The 24,565-nt window shown below is 39.6% G+C and overlaps 1 protein-coding gene across 2 annotated transcripts in view; it reads left to right on the top strand.

The window, feature by feature from the left end:
• tmem132e (transmembrane protein 132E) overlaps positions 1 to 24,565 on the top strand; it is a 443,229-nt gene that overhangs the window by 362,490 nt on the left and 56,174 nt on the right. For both annotated transcript variants that reach the window (XM_086309493.1, XM_086309492.1), the window contains exons 3-4: positions 7,878 to 8,018; positions 20,111 to 20,303. In XM_086309493.1, coding sequence (XP_086165619.1) covers positions 7,878 to 8,018; positions 20,111 to 20,303 — 334 coding nt within the window. The remainder of the gene's footprint in view (positions 1 to 7,877; positions 8,019 to 20,110; positions 20,304 to 24,565) is intronic.

The following is a 24,565-nucleotide window of genomic DNA, read 5'->3' as shown; positions in this document are numbered from 1 at the left end:
AATCTCAGAACACACCACATCATGTTTTTCCCCATCATGGCTTACGTTAGTACTTATGTAACATTTATAGCAGTGAAACCTCTACACTATAGGAAGTACACTGCAAAGCCCCTGCTTAGGTCATTGTGGTATCTGTGTGTTGTGGTCATTTCAATCTTCAGGACAGCGCTCACTATACCCCCGAACACAAGTCAGATTTGATAACTCCCAGGAGATCTTACAGGCAGCTCAGAAATCCAGCTTGGAATGTGTTTACCAAAAGCTCTCCTGTTTAGCAGTCCGTCAGCCATCTCGAAGTCTAATAGGTGTTGCCATGGCAGAAGGCATCTGTGTGGAATGAGTAAGTAATAGCTCTGTCTTAACTGAAGTGGCTCACACTGCCTCTCCACTTTCCCTGTGTAGGAGCAGCAGCAGGGCTCACGCAGATTCTCAGAATTTGGGTGTGCACTATTGCTGGTTACTGCCTTGCAGCTTTTCCATTTGTAATGCTCTTTCATTAATCAGCATTAACACCGTTCCACAGGGAGCCTGATTCATGTGGTGCTCCCGTGGGTAGTGCTTCATCCCCTCTCATTTGTGGTGCAAAAATGAAGCAAAGTCCATGAAAAGGACTGTCTGATGAAAAACATCGATACAGCACAATATGCAGGCTTTCTCATAAGGTGATTAATATGTAGTGGCTTTTATACGCTGTTGGTGAGTGTAGGTTATGAATACAAATACGAGTATTACACGTCAGGGTTGCATCCTTACTAGGAAATGCGCTGGAAATGGGTCTGCTGTACAATAATCTGTAATTATCGTCCTTTATGATCAGTATCTTTACAAGCTCTGCTAATAAAGTAGCAACTGGGTCACCTCATTTAGAGAGCGTCAGAGGGTATTACGCCTCCCCGTTTCAGCTCACATCAAAGGCAACACACCCGATCAGGATGGTTTCTTAAACGTTACATATTTCTGTTTCATCTCCCCTTGACGCACCGTGTCTGATAATTACTGTATTTTCTCTAATGTGTGAGATTTGATGAAAGAACAAAATATGAGCTGCAATAGCAAGAAATATTGTTTTGAAACAGAGTGTAAAATACACCGTCTTTGATGCAAGAATTAATACAGCGCTTTCTTGTAGTTCAGTAATTACAGCATCTGTCAATATTGCATCTCGCATGCTCGTGAATCATTATTCTTTATACAACCCTTCCCACACACAGTCACTCACAACAAACACGAAAAAAGTAAAGTATCATTTTTTTCAAGATACATTTTTCAAATATATACTTTATATAATCTTGACTTAAGATCTACTTACTAGCTTTCTCCCAGCTTTCACCCTTAGATGTTATCAGTGATTGGACATGCTGAAGTGCAGAAAGCCATGCCTGACCTTGGCTTCTGTGGAGGCGAGCATGTGAAAAACAAGAACATGTAGTCTGTAGTTTGAAGCAGAGCCTGGATTGTACAAAAAAGAGTGATCTCAGGCAAAGTGTTGCAAATTCAGATGTCCTGGAAAAAGCCTCACCCTGTTACGTTTTTGTACCTCGGTCAAACCAAACTTAACCACAGAGAATGCGAACCAGAAAATGGTAGTATGAAAGATTTTGTAAGGGTTTTGTAAGATCACAAACGCAGTGTTTGCAGAGTGGTGGCAGTAGTTTGTATCTTTCTCAAACTGCTGGCAACCACTGCAGCTTGCTAGCCAACAATACAGTCACTATCCGGTCGTTAAGTCTGACGTCACTAGCCGTGTCTGGGCCTAAACTCCGCTGCAGGTCCATATATCAAACAATCACTATGGCATTACTGAGAGTTGAAAAACTGTCTAAAGTTTTTCAACTTTAATAAAATGATCAGCGTTCTGCTCTACCAGGTGTAACAATTGAGTTTAACATCCAGGCATCCATGAAAACGGAATTTATGACATTTAACGGAGTTGGAAGTTAGCAGGAAGTTAGCTCGCTAGCTTCTATCTAAATACAATATAGCATGTCCTGACTGCGGGGTTTTGGAAACAAATTAAAACGTACAGCTCTGTTATCACTTCCAACATAAATGAAGACAGAAAACTAAACAGCAGTGACATTTGTAGGGTTACTGAAGTTTGGCTAGCTGTAGCTAATGATGTGCTACGTGACCGCTAGCGACACAGCTATGTTAGCATAATATAAACATGCCAACTTTTTTTCCACTCGATAAAAGTTACCGTGAGTGTTCTCGGTGGTCAGGAACAAATGTAATTGCATGGCAGGATGCTGTAAAAGGACCAAACTTCAGCCAGGAGAACAACTGAGATAATCCATCCACAATACGAGGTTAGTCATTCATGTACTGCTGCATGGGCTGGGCTGTAGTTACATCCTAAGGTTTTAAAAACTGAGCTTAAATAAATGATTAGCGGTAATAAAAGCCGAGGGAGGTCAACAGTGATCACTGACTGTTTTAGGAGCTTTTTGAGATTAAATAGAAGAAAATACATAACATTAAACATGTTAACAACCCAAAAGCCATATTAAACGCAGACTACTTTAGACCCGGAAGTAGGATTCGTCACGTCATCACTTAACGACCGGATTGGGTATTCAATACAACCCCATTGTGGGTCTTTGTAGACATGTGACCACAAACCGGGTAACATTAAAAGTCATTTTGTCCATCACCAGTCATGGGGATGATGTGGGATCAATAAGGCCCCAGTCATACAAGCTGAGAGACTGGTCATTAACCATCTGGGAGCCACTGTTCTTGAGGGAAAAGGGAGTATTCCCCATATGGTTGTGAGTGGTTCCTGGAGGTTAACGGCAGCCACTGGAAAAATAATTGCTAAAGTCCCAGTTACACAGACTGGTCAGTAATCTCCATTTTTCCCCAGTGACCCGCCTGTCGCTGGGAATACACATTTTCCCTTGTGACTGGTGGTTGCCAGATGGTCATTGACAGGTCGGAAGTGTGTGAATAAGGCCTTAGTGAATGCCTAGCAGATAGCTCCTGACAAAGGCTGCCTGTGCCGACATGTTAGTCAAAGCAGTCAAAACCCGTAATCATCCATAACTTGAAACATCAATATAGTTTAAACAGTTTTAAAAAACAAACAACAGTCATCATGAGCGGGAAACTGGATATAGTGAACAGAACTGTTTGTACAAGTCTGCAAACATGTTTCTTTGTGCTCTGAAGTTGGAGATTTTGACATGGGAGTCTAAGGGCTTTGAGATTGGGCCACAGTTGGATTTAATGAAATTAGTTCAAACATTTAAATAACTTTTATGTATTTAAAACCATTAAAGATAAAAGATAATCACTGTAATTAGTTTAATACTATAAGAAGAAAGACATTTTCTGCATGGGCTGTGCCCCTATTCTGGTTAAAGAGGGAGGAACTTCAGCTGGAAGTCAGTTGCTTTCACAAATCATGGATGAGTGGTCGATGCAATGAGCGCAGGTTGGTGAAGCAAATGGAAATACCTCAGTGGGACTTCAGAATTTTTATCTGTCAGAGAAATAGATGCAATGATCTGATAGATGTTGCAGGGGCCTCAAACTTTCAAATGGAAATGAGACACTTGGGAGAAAAATATGATTTGGGTAATGCTTTCATGGAGTCTGTCCAGAAAGAGATGTTTGTCAGAGTGATGTCATGATGAGAAGAGAAAAACAACAGTATGTTTCTGTAAACACGGGAACAATCAGTCCTAAGCAGAGTGACAACCAGGGTTTTAATAGTTTTGCAATTTTCATTAGTTTTTATTTTTATTTAGTTTTGACTTCAGATTTTCAATTTTATATCAGTTTTAATTAGTTTTTACCAATTGTTTGCTAGTTTAGTTTTTATTTTTTTTGAAAATCCTTAGTTTCAGTTTAGTTTTGATTAGCTTCAGTTATAGTTTTAGTTGTGTTTGCAAAAATTAAGTGTAACAAAATCCCAGTTTCATCATATCAGTCATTCTCTTCTGCTTATCCTTGGGTATGTTGCTATTCCAGCTACCATACCCTGCACCCTGCACAGGTCGCCTGTCTGTCGCAGGGCTAACACGCAGAGACAGACAACTCACATTCCCACCTATGGGTTCTTTAAACAAACAAATAAATAAATAAAGGCAGATGAACAACCATTGATACCAGGCAACTATAAAATGTATATCTTGGCCCCAATGAGACTATTAACTCTTGCAGCACCGGGTGTTCGTAATTTTGGTTCAAGTGAATTGATAAACTTTTTGAAGGCAATTGACTCACACAGTTATGTAGATATCCCAGTCCTGTTGTCTCGGGATGCATCACGCTGCCTTGCCTGGGGTTAGCTTCTGTTTTCTGGGGATGAGGGTTGAGTGTGCTCCCTTACCTTCTCAAGGTAAGCTAGGTTAGCCTTCTTGTGTGAGCTTTTCAAGTACACTTTAAGGTTTGTGGGATTTTTTTCCCCTTGAGAAATGTCCCTCATAATTTGTCTCTTTCCACTACAAGACACTTGCTTTATCCAAAACACAGTCATATTCAAAGTAATCCCAAATTGGACTCTGGCGCTTTCTCCCGACTTTTACTGACATGATTCTGCGCGTGGACGGAGCAGCAACACAGACGACTCGACTAACGTACTGCCACCTGCTGACATAATGAGACACAGCAAGAAAAAAATCTGGAAACTAAACTTCATTTTGACCCTTGACTATTGTATGACACGCACACATCAATGAAAACTAAACACATTTTTTCTATAAATTCAGTTAATTTTAGTTAGTTTTGTGAACACTCATTACAGTTTTAGTTAGTTTTCCTTTTTTTTAATTTTTTATTTCCGTTAACGAAAATGTTTTTTCACTTCTAGTTTTCGTTATTTCGTTAGTTTTCGTTAACGATAATAACCTTGGTGACAACCTCCTAAAACTACATAATAATATTACATCGTTATTTATTCTTTTTCACAGAATACAAAGTATTTTCCGAGCATATGCAGGCACATTTTCAAAGTAGACTAACATAGTAATGAATAGTCTAGAAGACATAAAGCACAGAAGCAAAAGCCAAAAGCATTAATAATTCACTTCTGTCTTGTGTTTCATGAAAATGAAACCATCAGATCAATAATCTGTAGTGGCTGCATTTGTCTAAGAATGAGCTCTGGATTTTTTCCATGTTACATCATTTGGGGCATGGCTCTGTGGTCAAATAACCAGAAATCACAATAACTGGGAAGACAAAAGCTTCTTTAAAAAGAAATAACAACTAAAAAATTCTCTCTGTAAACACTTTAATGAAATATATCGGTAAATTCAAAGGTGTCTGCTATCAGACAGTGGTATTTTGTAACAACTCGCTAGAAAATGTAAAAATGTCGCCCAAAAAGGTTACCAATAGCACGAGAAACCAGGTGATCTCAACAACTGATGGGTAAAGTATGACTAGAAAAAGGTCTTAGGAGCTTAGAAACAAAGTGACTTCTTTAAGTTTCGTAAAGATGTTTCGCTCATCCAAGAGGCTTCTTCAGTTCTAAAGCCAAATAGTGGAGAGTCCCGGTATTTAAACCCTAGTGGGGGCTGTACCTTAAGAGACTTGTTGACCCTCTATTATTAAACATGTGCTTCATCACATGAGCTAAGGTGTGAAAAAAGCGTGGGTCATTATCACCAGTGGTTTTGAGTGAAACCACTGTGAGACCTTGCTCCACCCAATGTGATTTATTGAGGTTACCTGATGCAAGATGTGAGTGGGAGTTGAGGAGCCTGGGAAGGGATCTCAAAAGTGGATTGTAGGTGCAGACAGTTAGTATCGTAAGCCGTCCCCTTTGCTCAAAGATGTTCACAGTGGACATAGACGGCCTCTTTCACGTCTCTTTTAAACCATCTGTCCAAAATGTGAACACTGGCATCCTCAATAGAGTGACCTTTAACCTTTAAGTGCAGATGTACAGCTGCATTTTGTCCTGTCTTATATACAGGCCTGATTTGACACTGGTGACACTATTGAAGGCAGGCTATACAATTTTAGGTTTAGTTTGGTGAGACGAAAAAGGAAGTGAAACCACAGGAGTCCCACTTAAGTAAGTAAGAACAGGAAATCAGGACAGCATGCAAAACAGAGGGAGATAAAAACAAGGAAACACATGAGACAAGCAAAATGGAAACATTACAACAAAAAAAAAAAAGAAAGGCTGTCTGTTAAACCAAAACAAGAATCAAATCTTGGGGGAAAAAACACACCAATGGCTGCATCAGGAGCAATTTTGTGTTTCCGTTGTTGCCTAAAGACATGCAGAGCAGGGGAGCTGTGGATTAAACCATCAAAATACCTTCCAATTAGTGTGCAGTCTGCTCTAACTCCTGGGCCGCGGACCATCCTGAAAGAGCATGTTGTCATTTAAAAGCAATCCTGACTGCACAGACCCACTCACTTTTATTTTATCACGGATCATCTTTCAGCATTAAGCAAAGCATAAATCTGCTGCTGCAACTGGAAATCATATTACTTCAAATATTTATGAACTAAATTTAAATACTGCAGGACTTATGTATACTTCAAATCACAACATTTTACTGGAGAAAAGGGAAACAACTGTGTCGCATGTTATTGTAGCTTTACTATACCATAAAATTCAAGAGTTCTACCCATTTATGTAGCTATTTATGTGTTTACTGCGTTAACTATTTCGTCTCTCATCCCTTTTTTTCTTCTTTTGGTGTTAGTTGTTGCTCCGGCAAGCACGCACAATCCTTGAGCAGATGTTGGGGCATGTTTTTGTATAGCTGCAGCGTGCTACAGCTTTATGCATTTGCATAGTCTTATTTTGTATGCATCTATAGCCTCTGCACATCTGGTTCACTGTGTATAAAATCTCTGCAGATAATGCAGCGTTATGAATGTATATAGAAGTGCATGCACGTGCAGATTGGTTGGTGCAGCCATGCGTACATGACTGTATGTGTGGATGAGTAGGATTGCGGATGTAGATGTTTGGAAGATGCACACATACAGTATGTGCATTACATTTACTGTTATTACTTCTTTGGCCCTTGGGTTATTATGTAGAATAGTTTTGGAGATGGGGGAGAGAATGGTTTTATTTACAGAACTATGTAAAGTTCTACAATATTTATCAAGTGAACTGTTGTGCATGTACGTGTAAATATTATAAATAGTCTTAAAAATATCTGAATTCATTTTAAAGCCTAACGGGGGCAGTAAAACACTGCAGTGTTCACAACACTCCACTCAGTACACTTTAGGGTCTGGCCTTTTTAATGTGAATACCTGAAATATTAAGAGGTAGCAGGGAGTATGTTTGGTTTCCAGGTTCAAACATTCTTCCTTGTTGCAGTGTCCTGGAGCAACAAACAAGCCAAAATAAATAAATAAAAAATCATCTCAAGGACTCGTGCTGGTAACCTTGACCTATCTATAAAGTGTGTTCTCCCTGAAGAGCTAAGGGCTAAGGAAGGGAGATTGCACATGAGACTCAATCAACAGTTTTTAGGAATTTTAAAGGTGGCTTATTTTGTTTTAATGTAAAATGCAGTTCAGTAAAAGCTCAATGGTGTGTATGAACTTTCTCAAAAAGCAGGTGAACCGAAGCTTGTGGCTTTCAGGTGTTAATTCGAAATGAATATCCAGTGGGTTCAGTAAAAAGCTTTGTAGATCTGATTTTGCAGAGAGTGTAAGTGAGCACTCTGACCTGAAGTGCTCCTACCTTTCTGCTCTCATGTATCACTGCACTGTCATCTTCATTCATCTTTGTTATTGATTCATCTGTGGAATTGCTTTTGCCATGATGCAATCCAGGGAGGAGGCCTGTAGCACAGAGAGGGTATCCACCTCTGACCTTGCACATAAATCATCCCCCTTAATAAAATTGGCCTCCTCTATTATTTTTTCTCTCTCGCCATTTCCTGCAGGGTCAAAGCTAAAAAGGGGGTAAACCTGCTCCAAACCAACTCGAAGAGCCCCCAGTGGAAGGTTGAATGGGAGGTACAGTCTGGCGCCAAGCATTCCATCACCACCATCGATGTGAACAAGAACAAAGCAGTCAAGCAGGGGTAAGTCAACAGCCCTGGGCCTAAACACACTGGGTCTGTCTAACCAACTACTGCTGCTGCAGCTGTTGATTTCTGCTCCTGCTCCAGCTACACAGAGACGGTGGTACTTGTCTTCCTTAACTATGGACAAAAGATCTATTTTCCTTTGACTAATCAGTCATAGTTACCTGATGAAAGGCAGCTTCTAAAAGCATATGCTCAGACAGAAGATAAAACACACCATTGTCCCAGTGACTAAAGCACCCTCTGCCTTATAGGCCAAAGTTAAATGAATGAAGATATTATCTGCTTAGTCTCACTACATCTGCCGTCAATTTAGTTTACGTGGAGAGATGAGGTAGATGATTGTGACTGCTGGCATTAAAATACCTTTGAGATTAGATCTTGTCTGAGAGCAGTAATTACACCTCAGGCTTCTCAAAAGAGTAAAAACACCACCCAGTCGTGGTCCTGTGGTGTCTGACGGGATAGTAATGGACTCTGTGTGGCCAGATTCTATGGTAAATGCAACTTGGTAAATAAAGTAGAGCTGCAAAGAGATTTGCAAGCTTAATGCAGTCTAAACTGCATACAGCTTAATGCATTCGTTAGCATGCGTTTAGGAACAGCCTAATTGATTTGACCGGTAAATGGAGGTGAACCGTGTACGGGATGCTCCGATAACTTTTCTTCCACGCACTTAAAGGTCCGATTTACCGAAAACAATTCAAACTACAGTATGAAATGAGGCCCTGCAAAGAGGATTTGCTGGTTTGTTTTAGTGCCTGGGCGGTGTGTTCCTCTGTCTCAGTACAACAGAGGTAATAAGTAATTAAGCTGAAATTTGATACTCCAGTCAATGAAATGCTATAATTAAAAAGCTCAACAGGATCTTGTTCATAAGCGATGATAAAATGGAACGTCAGGTGGATTGGTGCGTACAGGCCAGCAGTAATGGAGGGATTGCACTAGATCAGGCTGGTAGGGAGAAGGGAACTGAGCTGAAATTAAGAGGTTTCAATTAGATTAATGTTTTAACACCAGAGCCCCAAACATTACAAAACTGCTGGGGGGGTCATTCTGACCCCGCCCTGCAAGAACAGAAGCAAAGCCAGAGAAGAAATCATTTCTTAAAGAAATTAAGTTGTTAGAAATATGTGAGATTAAGTTTTAGGGCTTTTATTATTTTTACAAATGATTTCGTTACAGTTCAGAAAGGTAAAACTTATTTTAGCATCCACTAATAACGGGTACAGCAAACAATATAATAACTAACACATCTGAATAATTCAATTATTGCAGATGAAGAACATTATGAAAAAGCTAAAAATGAATTTTACATAAGGTGTGGCAGGCCTATTAGTTACGCTAATATAAAGGAAGTATTAAAAACAGAGAGCTTGCAGTGAGCCAGACTGAACCAGTAGGTGGCTGCATTTTAAACCACAGGAGGCTACAACAAAATAACAAGCACGTTTTAATAGATCTATCATTGTGAAAGTAGAACAGTGAGAGTTTATGATGTCATCCACCTCCTCTAACAACAGACCTCATTCAGCGTCCATGTTGTTCCTCCCCAATCTGCAGCCCTCTGCCTCATCAGCTCTGCTCCTCAGGCCTGGGTGCCCTGCTCCTCAGGCCTGGGTGCCCTGCTCCTCAGGCCTGGGTGCCCTGCTCCAGATTTCACCTTTTACTCGTTCAGATTAGCTCCCCCCCCAAAGGTCCCCCCCCCAACTTCTCTCCAAACCCAGCAACCCACCCAGCCCTCCGTGCATCCATCATTGACTCTGATCCAGACCAAATATATAACAAAATAAGAGGAAAATAATACAACTGAAATTTGTTACAGGCAAGTGAACAAAGATCCGAATCATATGCAATAACAGATAATTAGAAGAGCAACATCAAAAGCAGTCACATTGGCGAATTTTTCAGTCCTTTGAAATGGACTCAAAATCCCCCCATCATGAGTCATCATGAGCTCTGGGTGGTAATTGAAATGTATCTGTTGGATAGCCGGGCTCAGCCTTAGAAATAAGATGTGGATGATGTTCACAGTGAAGACAGTGTACCAAAAGGCACTAGCTGAGGCGGTTTGGACATGTGATTAGGATCCCGCATAGGTGCCTTTTCCAGGAGGTTTCAGGCACGCCCAGCAGAGCTGGGAGGAGATTCCAGGGTAGACCCAGAATACACTGAAGGGACTATATCATCCTCCCTGGGAGTGTCTCAGGATTCCCCAGGAGAGGCTCTAGGAAAATGTTGCTGAGGAGAAGATCTAGAATATCCTTCTTAGCCCGATGAAAGGAAAATGAAAGGAAGGAAGGTCATCATTTCTTTGGTGTTATGGTTCTAATGGAATGCATTGGCAGTAGAGATTCTGGGTTTTTACAGAGTAATCTTTAAAAACTGTCCAGGAGAAATGCTTTAAAATAAACCTAAAAATCTATTTGCCTCATTATTGTTTTATTGGTAAAAAAATAAAAGCAAAAAATCTGAGCAAATGCACAAATATGTTTAATTGCTATTAACGTTGGGTGCACACACCCTGTAAACAGGTGCTTCCACAATAACACAGTGAACATCCATTATGGGGCTTTACAAGAGTGCAGTTCTCCCAGCCTGCGAGCTTGATCCACTGAGGGAAAGCAACTAAAAATTAGCAACTATAAATCACGTTATGTGATGTGTTCAATTTATTAAGACCTGAAGGACTGGGAGCTTGGCTAGAGACGTTAGCAACTGCTGGTCTATATATTGGCATCCCTGCGGAGTCCTGATGGTTGGGAGGAGGAAAAGAGCAGCAAGGAAGAAAACAGAATAACCTCACCTGAGAAAGAGGTCCACCATTTCTCTCTTGTTTATTCCTTAGCGCCTCCTTAGTGACAGCCGTCCTTGCTATATTTAGTGACCCGTGTCATGTAGTCTTTGCTACCCTGTCACCATGTGGGAAATGTCCAGTTGGGGGTCAAGCATGGACAGAAAAACAGTGTGTCACACTGCATTTTCTCAAAAACCAAGTCAATTGAGTGGCCACCTAGAGCAAAACCAGCAAACAATGAGCCTCTAAAGTCAAGCAGTGGAGTCGGGGATTCATGCCTCATTCCCATAAAATCGATTGAACATGAGCTTGAAATCCGTTTTATATAAAAGGCGCCCACGCCATGCTGAAAACTGTTGTGAAATTCATTCACATTGCTTATATTTGGGGTTGTGATTTTTTTACGATGGTATTTCCAGACAGTTCGAACACTAAATTGAACTCGAAATTACTGATATGCTTTATTAATTATGTACTTTGTGACACTGGCAAATTATTTGTATTCCCAAAGTCTTTACATGTCTTTAAAAATGATCGAAGAGTTAAAAAAAATAAGAGTAAACAAAAATAACTCTCAAGTCAATCAAAGCCAGTATCTATCTATCTATCTATCTAATCTATCTATCTATCTCTCTCTCTCTCTCTCTCTCTCTCTCTCTCTCTCTCTCTCTCTATATATATATATATATATATATATATATATATATATATATATATATATATATATATATATATATATACACACACACACACACACATATAAACACCCAGCACGCCCCTGCGGGCGGTTTATCCTTCAAGCTCGGGTCCTCTACCAGAGGCCTGGGAGCTTGAGGGTCCTGCGCAGTATCTTAGCTGTTCCCAGGACTGCGCTCTTCTGGACAGAGATCTCCGATGTTATTCCCGGGATCTGCTGGAGCCACTCGCCTAGCTTGGGAGTCACCGCACCGAGTGCTCCGATTACCACGGGGACCACCGTTACCTTCACCCTCCACATCCTCTTGAGCTCTTCTCTGAGCCCTTGGTATTTCTCCAGCTTCTCGTGTTCCTTCTTCCTGATATTGCTGACATATATGTATATATATGTATATATATACATATATGTATATATATGTATATATATACATATATGTGTATATATATGTGTATATATATGTGTATATATATATATATATACATATATATACATATATATATGTATATATATACATATATATATGTATATGTATATATATGTGTGTATATATATATGTATATGTATATATCAAACTGTTGGCTTGTTTGCCATTTTCACAAATGTGGCAAAGCCGCTTTGGCTTTTTTTTCTTTTATGTTACTACTGGGCAGCATGACTCATACAGAAATTCAGGAAATTTGAATACACAAGTCGTTCTATCTTGAGACAGAAATAGCATTTTGACAGTGATTGCTCTTAATCTAGGAGGACAAAGATTTGAGATTCAGCCCTGATAATCAGCCTGTCTGTCTGCTGGAGTTGGCATGTTTCCCCTGGGTCAGAGTTAGCTTTCTCTTTATGCTCTTGTTTCCTCCAGCAGTCCAAAGACATGCGTGTTAGGCCACAGTGACAGAGGCTTAGATGGACCAGTCAATGACCCACAGGTAATCGCCAGTCACTAGGGAAAAGTATGTATTCTGCAACCAGCTGGGGAATAGCTATTGGAGGTTACTGATAGTCATTAGCGTGAATTTGATTCAAATAAGCAGAAGATGCTGCACCAAAACTCTCCTTGGCTGGTTGCTGCAGTTGCCAATAGGTGGCATGGAACACACTCTCTGAAGAAGTAAGTAAATGTGACTGGTCTCTATGTCTGTCTAACCGGAGCCTAATCTAGTGATTGCAAGTGGTTGTCAACTCCTGTGCCCATCATAGTGCCATAGGTTGGACCACTTGTAACCTGTGAAAGCAGAGATTCACCATACCTCCCTACAACAAGTGATCAAGAAAGTGAATGAGATCTAATAACCATTATTACAGTGGTCTAAATTATGTCTTAATTTGCAGCTGTGCTGAACTTGGGTCAACTAACCCAAACTAGTAAAAGATGTCTATTAGTGAGACAGAAAACAGCATTTTCTCATTTAATTTAGTATTGACTACTCTAAAGTAAATGGATGTATTACATGTTTAGTTGCAAAAATACAACTAAATTGGCATTACTTCTTTCATTCTGACAAAAACAAACTGACAAATGTTGCCATACAACCTGGTTACATGTATTTTAATGGCGTCTTTTGGGAATGACTTATCACGCCCACATTTCTTTAAGCAATCTTTTTTTATTCTATTCTGTTATGACTAAAGGAAGTCTGCTCCTTCCTCTTTTTACTTCTTTGAGCTAAATCATGAAAGTAGGTGAAAATTTCTTACATTTTAAGCAAGACTCTATGTGCAGAAGCCTAAGACTCAAAGACTCTACAGTAATGAGCCCAAAAATACATGAATACTCAAGACAGTTCTTTCCCTAATCACCCAATTAAATGTGGTAATAGGGAGAAATCTATTCTGTTTTCTAAGTTCAATAATTGTTCTCGTTCATATGTTTTGTTTTTTTGGTTACCACTAAGCAAGTCACCAGTCTCAGTCAGACACATGCACAAACACGCACTCTGCTAAAAACACAAGCATACACACAGCAGCATCATTTTGCATCTCATTGGCGAACACATCTGAGCACCAATTCGGTTTGAACATCTGGTTTTGTTTACTCAAAATTACCTGAATCTGAGGAAATGGGGTGACAATGTTTTCCCTTCAGGGCGCGTTGTTGATCTCTTCATCACTCTCCGCTCTTTATTATTCTTTAGCTGTCCTCATCAGCTCGCACTTCAGCCGGCGCTGGAATTAGTCAACATATTTCTTTGTCTGTAACCCTCCATCTGGAACGGTCCCGTTCTAACAGCAGCTCGTTGATAACGCCACATGAACCGATGCATTATTGATCGCGGTCAATGGGTTTCAAATGAATAATGTTCTTGAAAACACTGTGGCAATGCCTCTGTCATTTAATAAGATGTTTCTTAGTTCAGTTTAATAATTCAGGGTTAAACAAGAGAAGCAGGGAAAAGACTCTGAGAACATTTTTAAATGCCAATATTGACTCTTAACAAAGGCTTCAGGAGGACAGGCGAGTACAGTGTTTTGCAAAGCTGCTTCGTCGTCACTGATGTTTGCCCGTTTTTGACTCTGCAAAGGAGAGAAAATGTGTTTCTTAGTACAAAAGGCGTCCTCTGTTGGCCTGTGTACACAAACTGTTTCCACACTCAAGTAAGACTCTTTCAATGAACACAATGCACGGTTTACTTTGTTGGCATGTTTTATGATCCAGAAAAGTGCTTTTTCCTGAGATGTGGGGAAAAGCAGCAGCTGAAAAGCAACTCAACTCAGTTTTAGGAGTTTTTAAGGCCCCAAACTTTAGCTGTTTGTTGGTGTACGTGAGCATTAGGGCTTTTTAAAAAGTCCTTTAATAGAAATAAAGAAACTGGATTACACAAGCGTGTCATAGCTTGTCGAAGGCACGTTTTTCCACCCGAAACCTGTCATTCTAGTCAAACAGCACATGTTGAAGTGTTGTTTTAAATTTTAATTAAACTTTGACTTTCTTTTAAATGTTCAAAAAGTCATACTAAAGGGCTGTAGGGCCATTGACTTAAGCATGAACCATTTTCAACTCTTTGTTCATCGTTTTTGTTCTCCTGCTTTTGTAACCCTGCCTTGCAGCGCTTTGATCCAATGAACACTCCCTGTTAATCAGTTCAAACAGACCTTTGATCAAAGAACGAAAATCCCCCTGAGCTCTGAAAAAGCCCCGAGCTGCAGCTTTTAAAATATATACTTTGTGCTATACACACAGAACATCATTAAGTTAATGGAGACAAGGCCAGACTTTCTTGAGCCATGGTTTCTCCATTCATTTAGCCCTTTGGTGTGAAATCACACATTTAAGATTTCACCGCCCACTAATATTTAAAAATGCCTTTGTGTTGAGTTTTGTGACTCCATCATTAGCTCAAGTGAGTCATCGTGAATAATTGCATGATAGCGTTAAGAAGGGGAGGTGTCCATGGATCCAAAAAGTCCATCCGGGCTTCCTTTTCAAATGGTTTACATCTTCAAGGAGTCGCTGTGTGGACGCTCCGACACTATCTAGTTTGACTTTTTCATCAGTCTGCTTTTTGTACAGCTGCATTGTTGGACTGTAAGTCCACTTCCCGAAAACCAGTCACATGGTTGTGGTACTTAATATCCCGGACGAGGCTACAAATCACAAAATGTATGTCTTAAATAATTTGGTAGCACTTTATAATAATTTTACACCATTAAGCATCATTAAGTCATTAGTAAGTGCTTAAGTCATCATTTATACAGCATTACTCCTCCTTAGTATTCTATTAATAATACAGATATTATTATGACCATGTTTTTGTGATTACTGTTAAGATGATATCGCGGCAGCGATAGCTGTACATGGTGTAACATTAACAGATGGATAAACATACCTGTATTTATAAATGACACTAAGGAGGAGGAGTGATATATAAATGATGAATTAAGCACTTATAACATATAACATAATACCACATTAATATTTTTTTTATGCCTTTAGCTTTTGTTTTGTATAGATGCTGGTTTAAAAACTAGAAAAACAACTAGCTTAATTATTAGTGTAACTATTATTACTATTAGTTTCTCATTTTTCCTTTTATGTATGTATTTATTTGTCTGTTTTTAATGGGCACACTGTACATTAGTAACAGACCTGTAACTCATCAGTATTTCCTGGCTGGATAATAAAAGCAAAATAAAAAAATGGATTTATCATATTAACATACAACATTACACATATTTAAAAAAACAACAACAACATACCAACGATGGCAACAGGAGGACAAAATCATCTCGGTGCCCACAGAACTGATAACTGATTAATACAACCATATCTATAAAGGGCATTTAAATGTTGTATGTATTGTCTATAATATCAGAAATAAGGCAGTATGTTTAGCAAAAAACGGAGTAATCTCCGCGCCTGTAAAATAAAAAAAATGACGATGGTTATTTATTGAAAACCTTTTAAAGTTCTTTTTTATAAAAACTGTAACAGGTTTAAACCATTTAGACCATGTTGTAATATAATAATGAATATGGGAGATGTGTGGACATGTCATTTTGTTTCTATATAAAGTCAGCCAGAATAAATGTAATAATAAAACGTTTTAAAATTTAAGACTCAAATTAAAGTTTAACTATGATTCGCAGGTATTTGTGATCGTCTACAGCTGGAGTTTGTCTCCTAAAATGTAAATGCTAGGTTCCTCCACAGAATGGCCTCATTTGGTGAAAAACACACACACTGATTTGGATCCCAATTAAAATTGTTAAAAAGTGTTATCTAATGAGGTACACTACACATACACAGTGAGTTGGACGAGTCTGGTTTGATTTAGTTCAGCAGGAGAATTAATTAGGGCTAATATAATTAGGTGTATGTTGTTGTGGTGGACGGGTTACAGCAATGGGAAATCAGGGCATCAATGCAGGACAGTGACAGCACTGACATTTCAAAGTGAACCATCGGAAAATTGTAAACGGGAGAAAAGTCACATGAGTGGGTCTGCCGTGCAGGATTTCCTCCAGAAAAGTAGCTAACGCACACGGGGACATTCATCGGATGAAGACGATTGTTGTAAAAAATGTGTACCAAAACACACTAGAGCTGATACCTGTTCATTGATTTTCTTCCACTTATCTAATTCAGGGTCATTCAGGTGCCACCGGGTGAGAAGCAGGGTAAACACCTGGACAGGTCCACAGTCTATCACAGGGCCAACACATAGAGACAGACAACATTCACACTTACATTCACACCTATGGGCAATTTCAAATCAGCAGTTAACCTAACGTGCATGTGCTTGGACTGTGGGAAGAAGCCATGCAGGCACAGGGAGAACCTGCAAACTCCACACAGAAACACCCCAGGTGGCCCGTGGATTTGAACCAGACCTTGGCTGTGATTTGACTGAGCTGACTGTGCATTTCTTTGCTTTTAAGATTATTTTTCTGTCTGTAATACAGCCAAGCAGAAAATGAAGTGGCATTAACTGGTAAGACAAAAATCTAAAGTGAAACATTAATTTCATACTCTGGAGTTGTTCTGTGGAGTCACGATGCAGATAACAGCAATGTAAGGAGGCAGAGAGGCCATGTTAAGCCATGTGGTAACAGATAGCAGTGCCATAATTCCTCAGATCTGCTCTTTGGATTCAGATCTAAAAACTAATGTCATAATGTCAAGTGAATCTACAGCTCCTTTGAGTCAAAAAATCCGAGCTTTTCTTCTGCAGCTCTCAGCTACAGTTTCATATTTTGCAGTTCACTCTCATAAAAAAGAAGTATGCCCTCTAACCGAAACCACTGTATTGTGAACACCATTTTCCTTCCCTCCAGCATGGTGGCAGGCAACATAGTATTGAGCGGCTGTACCTGCACTCACTCTAGTGGGCCGTATTGATGACAGTTTGAGTGTGTCACAGACAGACGGAGGTGTTTGTTTTCACTGAGTGATGTCGAGACAAATAGGCTGAGATCTCATCTCGGTGTTCCTGAGAGGAACCTTTTGTGGGCGGACGGTTGTACATGGAGTATGATCCAGCTTTCATTAAAAGCCTCTCAGCTTGAATGCTGGGATGGCTTTCTGCTTTTTGTGAAGGACAGATAGCTACTGTTTCAGTTTTCGCTAAAGGTGAGGCTTGGGTGGGATGATTCTCGCAGCAGCTGGAAAGAGAATTAATTTGCCTCTTCACCACCAGCGAGATTGTTTAATGTTAGGCTTGTTGAACCTGAGGATTACAAGCCCAACATGTAGAATTTTCATAATAAGAAGGCCGCTGTGGGTCTTGAATCGTTGGCGTGGTTGTGATAGTAAAAAGATAAGCAAAAGTTTCTGGTAGATGGAGGCACAAAGGGTGATGGTGCTCAGATAGTTTGTGTGCATGGCCATGAGAACAATCAGGTTACCTACCAATAGCGATCGATCGGTTAGAAGCAAATCTGCAGCCCATTTAATGACGTCTATTCCAAAGTGAGAGGCAGAACAGAATTTGCAATCTCCTTGCACAGACTCAACACTGAGACCTTTGGATAGAAGGAGAAAGCTGGCGAGATTAGGGAGCAGTGATTGGTTATTGACAAGACCCTTCTCTCTGTTTCATTTAAAGTCAATCCCTGAATAAGTCGTTGTATATGATAACTTAATAAAGTGAGTAGGAAAACCATTAGAAAACTATTATTTCTCAATAATGCCCCCTTTGACACTCTTATATAAGTAAAGGATATAGGAACATTTAAAAACATCTAATATCAGGTTTTTTCTTTAACTGTGCACTGTAATTACAGTACATGCCAATTATTTTGTTCCCTGCCTTTAAGATAGTTCCTTATTTTTCAAAATGTAACCATATCATTAGTTAAAATGAGAAAATTTCAGCACGCTGTCTGCTGATGGCTGGGTGTTAAGTTCCAGTGCGAGACCTCGAGAAATACTGCTGTCGTGTCTGAAATGTTACCGTTAGAAAGCGCTTTCATTTTCCAAGAAACCAAAGAAATTTGTGACTGAGTGCGTGTTTCTTAAATCTAAACTTAAAGTTAGTAAGAAAAACAAAACAATTAGCATAAAAACACAAATTCACACAACAGCAACAACATGCAACATCCTCCCTTTCTCTCTGCAAGGCGGCCAAAGTAGTGCTGGTTGAGAAAGGGAGAAAATTAAAAGGAGATGCAGTTAAATACTGAAAAATAAGTGCCAGTCAGAAACTGGGTGGATCCAGAACACCAGCTGAAACACTGTGTGAGCTGAAGATCAGTTTGAACCGGTCGCAGCAGGTGGCCCCGCCCCCTACCTGAGCCTGGTTCTGCCAGTGGTTTCTTCCTGTTAAAAGGGAGTTTTTCTTTCCCACTGTCGCCAAAGTGCTTGCTCATAGAGGGTCATATGATTGTTGGGTTTTTCTCTGTATCTATTATTGTAGGATCTACCTTACAATATAAAGCACCTTGAGGCGACTGTTACTGTGATTTGGCGCTGTATAAATGAAATTGAATTGAAGTTTTTGGATACTTGTACTTGATGTTTTGATATAAAAACATATAAAAGTATCTCTCTCTCTCTCTCTGTTCTAAAAGTATATCCTGATTATTTTATATGACTGCTTTTCTACATGTGTTCTTTGCTGTAATCGGTATATTCCTAGTAAATGTTTGCTACATTTGAAAGATTATTGCTGTTATAAATACTACAATTTACATTGTAATTTACTTGCCAAGTAAAAATAAAAACCTGATATCTGGATATCCCTAAACAGACGGTAGAGTGAGCCAGCAATATTAGCATTCTGCTGGTTTGCATGAGCAGAACGGGGTGGAATAATGACCCAATCTAAACTCATGTTTCAGTCTGCTCCTGGCTATGACCTTTAAGATTCTATAGCATTGTTATCTACCTTGTATCTGTCAGGAAATCTGATGAAGACAGTGAAGGAGCTGTTTATGATCCCGCCGACTGAATGAAAAGTTGCAATAGGGCGTTGTCATCATCGACTATGGCTGACAACTCCTCTGAGCTCTGCTGAATGCGCGACATTGATTTGACTAGAGCAAAAACCAAATCCTAGAGCCAAGATTTTAATCAGAGGTCTTGTCCAGGGCAGCTTTGTGGCCATTGATTCACTGATCCAACCACAAAACTGTGATCAATCTTCAAACAGCTCCTTTCTATTCAAGAGAGAAAAAGCTACGGCCTTATTTTGGAGGTGATCACCTGCTTATGTATATGAATATATGCAGAACTTATATATATGGTGTTCTATTGAAGGTCTACAAAAAGTTCTACTTACAGATATGTAAATGTAGAATCGCTTTGAGTGAAGAACAAATACTGAAACTGCGCCATCTGAGAAGTATCTATTCAGCTCTAAAGCTCTTGGCTGCAGTGTTTCACATGCTGAAGTCTTAATGAATGCATTATTTCTTCGTTTCAACTCAAGGGTAACTTGGGGACAGCGTTAAAAAAAAATTAAAAGCAGTGTGTCAACCACACACTAAATGACATTTTTAATAATTAAGCACTATCTAGTCAACAATTTCATCACTGAAAACGAATATGCTGCCAGAATGTCTGCTTATGTAAACTCTCCTGCGTTTGAATATGTTGCTATGAGTAGTGTTTGACATTTACGCTGGGCTCTGTTTGATGGCTGTCTCCTTGCGGTCTGGCAGGGATGTTGTGGGCAATGTCGAGGTGATGCAGCTGGACTTTGAGATGGAGAACTTCACCAGCCTCTCGGTAACCAGAAGGATCAACTGGAACATTGATTATAAGGGACAAAACCCACCACCTGATTCAGAGAAGGTCGTGACAGAACTGACGGTAGTGCAGCGGGACATTCAGGCCATCATCCCTCTGGCCATGGTGAGTAATGACAAATTCATATGGATGTAATTTTTTAAAATTCATATTCATTTTATTTTACTCAATATTATTTAATTTCAAATGCTAGTAGTTTATAGTTAAGCTGTTAGTGAAGGTTTCTGCCTTAAGCCTTTGAAATATAACACATTATTCGGTCACAAAATATTTTTCTAGTAAAACCATCACTAGGTCTGATATTATGAGCCAAATTCTGTGTGGACTATTACATTAGCCATTGTGTGACTTCCATAGAAGCAGAATAATACACTGGTTGGTTTCTTTAAAAGCTCAGTACCCTTGTAGAATATAACTCTGACAATGTGTTAGTGCTGCAACATGCTTATGTAAGGCTCTGAATAACAGGGACTCATTTCTACTACAACTAAACTAAAAGTACAGTGGAAAAAAACACAGCTTTGGTAAATAAGAGACAGTCTGTTATATTGCAAATGAGAAATACATTATACTCTAGATATTTTTGTAAATACTGCATACCAATTTGTAAGTACTGGTGCACAAAACAGATGTTTCACTTTGTTACTGTTAAATAAAACCGGCTGTTACAGTCACCAGTATTTTACGGCACTTCAGTGATTTATTTAAACAGGAAGAGAATGTATAGAATAGAATAAGCTACACTTTGGAATGCTAATCAGTTACAGTATTCAGTTTTGTTTATATAAAATGTTACATTACTGTACATTTCCTGTGTTTTTCTAGCAATTTTTTTGCAGGATTAGTCATTTAACAGTAAAAAGTAACCGTACAGTACAAGATTTTTACGTATTTCTTCTGAAAAGTCTAATAGCCATTCACTTTCTGCTTCCTTGCAAACCTGACTTAATTTTTAAGATTTTATTTTTTTAATACTATTTTTCCTTTTAATCAGCACACAGTCATTCTTCAGCAGGTCTAGTTTCAGTATACAATGTGTGCAGAGCATTCTGCACACAGACAGCTTGCCATTGCACATACATCCAATCAACACCTACGCCGTCTGCAGCGACTTACTGATTGTTCAGAGCCGACCAGTCCAAGTGTCCATTACTCTTCTAATCTAGACTCTTCCTTTTTGCCTTTTGAAAGGTGGCAATTATTGAGCGTTGTAAAGATTATGGAAGCAAAGAGAAATTAACCAGCCAAGCAGTGCTGAGAACATCCAGCTACACCTGCCTTTGTACTTAACTCTTTTGTGGTTTTGACGGAGTTGTTTAGCGTATTGAAATCCGCTATTTTTCCAGTAATGAAACTGTATTGTTCATGACGCATAATACAGCAGACTGCGTGGAGCAGTAAATGTCTAAGAATTGCTCAAAGCTTTTTTCTGAGGATGTTTGAAGGAGCTCTACACTGACAACTCCTGAGGCTTTGTGCTTCTAATAACAGCTCTTGGTTATCTGTTATATATTTGCATAATTACAACAGTTCTGCATCTAAAGCTCCATTAAATATACTTGAGCTGCAGTTATGACTTTGTGTGCTTCACATCTGTTGCAACATAAGGTTCGCTTAATATCTCTGGGCTCCTTGATATTTGGGATTAGCATGCATCTTGCACCCAGATGTGTTTCGCTGCATTGCAGAAATAGATTTCTGCCTATATGGCTTTGCCCTGTAAAATGTGCAATCCAAACCAGGCTGCATGGAAGAATTTGCCACCTCTACTCTCTCCTCGCTTGGTCGAATTGTTTATTGTAATGGCTTTCAGTTGCAGTCGCTAAGCGCAGCCATCATGTAAATGCTAAAAGGAGGCATTCTTGTCATTTTATTATTTTAGTTGTTGTGGAATTTCATGGCCATCGCTAAAAATACTTCCCTGCTTGTGTTTTCAAACTAAAATGAAGAAAATGATCTGTAACAAATTGCACAATGAGACCAGTCAGGCTTGATCAATTTAAAACGTCTTCACATCAGTGGAATTTAGAGTGCTTCCAATTAGTCTATCAAGGATTGCTTGTTTTTTAGGTTTTAGCCTAAACCTAAAAAACAATTATTAGCAGGCAACATTTACTATTTCCAGATGTCAGGATCCAATATGGTCACCTTGAAAAAGGAGAGTATCTTGTAGATAGGCTTTTTTTTCATATCAAAGAGTGAGAGTGATGACCCTTCTGGTCCAGATAGAAATGTAACACACTTTCAGAACCGATGATAGAAACTATGCAAACTGAAAACAGGTGGGTCTATCAGAGCAAAAGGAGAAGTCCAACTGATCGTCGCAGATTCTTAAGTAGCTTAAGTTTAGCTCCTCTCCCCTTGAAGGTCTCCCCCTCAGGCAGCACAGAGGGGCTTCCAGCTCCTCTTCCAGCCGTGTTTAGACAACTCTGTAGAGGTCCTGTTCTCACCACTCACGTGATTGCGTGATTTCACCATGGACATCAAACTTGTGCTGAAAGCAAACATCAACTTCTGTGTCAGACTGACACAACCTTCATGTCGAGGATCATTACCGGTGATGAGAGTTGGGTCTCCTGCTATGACCCAGAGACCAAACAGCACATGCCACTAGCAGAGACTGCAGTGTCCAAGCCCGAAGCCGTCACATTAGGTCAAGAGTGAAAGCAGAAGCTTTTTTTTTTGTTCATCTTTAAAGGGTCGAACCGTCACATCTGTGATAACGACCTCAGCTTTGGGACAACCTGCCCCATTGCTGCAGCTTTGCTTTCTTACCCAAAATTATGCTAAGGCTAAATAGCTCCCATTTCGACACAATGGAAGAGATCCAGCATGCATCATAATGCAGAATACTGCAAGTGGTGCAAAAGTGCACTGGCAGAAGTTCAGGAACAGGACAACATAAAAGAAGTTGAGGCAAGTTTTCATGAAACTTTTTATTTGCCGCTAGTTCCACATAGTGGTGATTGTTTGTGTTTTCAAAGTCGCTGTGGTTATTTGGGGGGGACATGAGTAATTTGCTGGCTATGACTGATTGATGGTGATGGTTATGAACGTTGAATTCTCAGCACCGATCTGACCCTGCAGCAGGTGCATGTTTCTCCAGCCCTTAACAGGAACATCGTCTAGCAACAAAGTATAAACAGGATGATTTTATGACCAGATTGCAGAGTAACTATCGCAACAAACATGAACACCGCTGCATATTTATCAGTTCAACCAATGTGTCCCAAGGGCTTTTTTATTAGCATCTCTTTGCTGCCCAGGTCAAGGTACTAAAATATTTAGAGCGGAAACTAATTATGTTAAGAGTACAATAGTCAAAGAAAAACAACTCTAATGATATAACAAGAATCTGACTCTGATATTGCACATCTTTCTTCATCTTCTTCATTTTTCTGTACTCATTTTAAGCTTCGCCACAGATGCAGATCCACTAGCACTTTTCAGCTGGTGGCAAACGCCCACTTATAGCCTGTAGAACAAATCGGCTCTTTGTGAAACTGTGGATATACAGAGGCGGGAGGCGGTTCTGTCCCTAAAATACAAAAATGATGCTTCTTGTGTCACAAAGCAACAGAGATGAATGTCTAGAGTGGAGTCACGAACAGCGAACGAGGAGCGAGAACGGCGAGGACGAAGAATGAAGAAGAGCGTCTCACAGAGAGGTGGACGTCCCCGGGTTGTGTGCTAACTACAGCTCACCCGCTGCCGATGAGAGGAGGAAGGGGGAGGAAAAGGGAGGAATTACTGGTGAATTTAAAGTGTCAAAAGTGAAACAATTCCAGGGTGGTAAGGTTAAATCAACCCCGGGGCTTATTGCACATTTTGAGCCGCTATTAACACCAAACCACTAAAGCCCTCTTTCACATGACTTTTTTTTAAGAGAGAGAACTGGCAGGACGATGCAGAGGAGGGAGTAACAGTTATGCCAGATTCCCTCTTCCATTAGCTGCTCTCTGCCACAGCATCGGCCAGATGTTAAATAAAAAATGATGTTTTGCGTTGCACAAACTCTAGAGCTTCAAGTCATGTGTTATTTTCAAATGTATACGCTTGTGCATTTATAAAGACACACATCTGGCAAAAAGTATTTGCTTACATTATTCAAAGGCAGCTAGAGATGGTAATAGTTGAGCATTTTTTGTGGACTCACACGCAAAGTAAACTCGCCTCATTATTCCACAAACCCAGACCTCTGTGGGCATTTGCAACTAAGATGTGTAGAAATGGGTTGTACAACGTCTGTAATCACAACTTAGAGGAAACTGACATTACATACACACACATAAACACACAATCATCTCAAACAGAACACATTTTATAAAGTTATAAAATTGTAAAACTAAATATTACAGAATTTTATT

Source organism: Aulonocara sp. 'chitande type north' Nkhata Bay, linkage group LG10, assembly GCF_057382095.1.
Source record: "Aulonocara sp. 'chitande type north' Nkhata Bay isolate Kocher_YH1m ecotype deep benthic linkage group LG10, A_spYH_male_GT1.1, whole genome shotgun sequence".
Lineage (NCBI taxonomy): Eukaryota > Metazoa > Chordata > Actinopteri > Cichliformes > Cichlidae > Aulonocara > Aulonocara sp. 'chitande type north' Nkhata Bay.
Note: the sequence above shows the minus strand (reverse complement) of the source record. Positions and strands in the feature narration are given on the sequence as shown.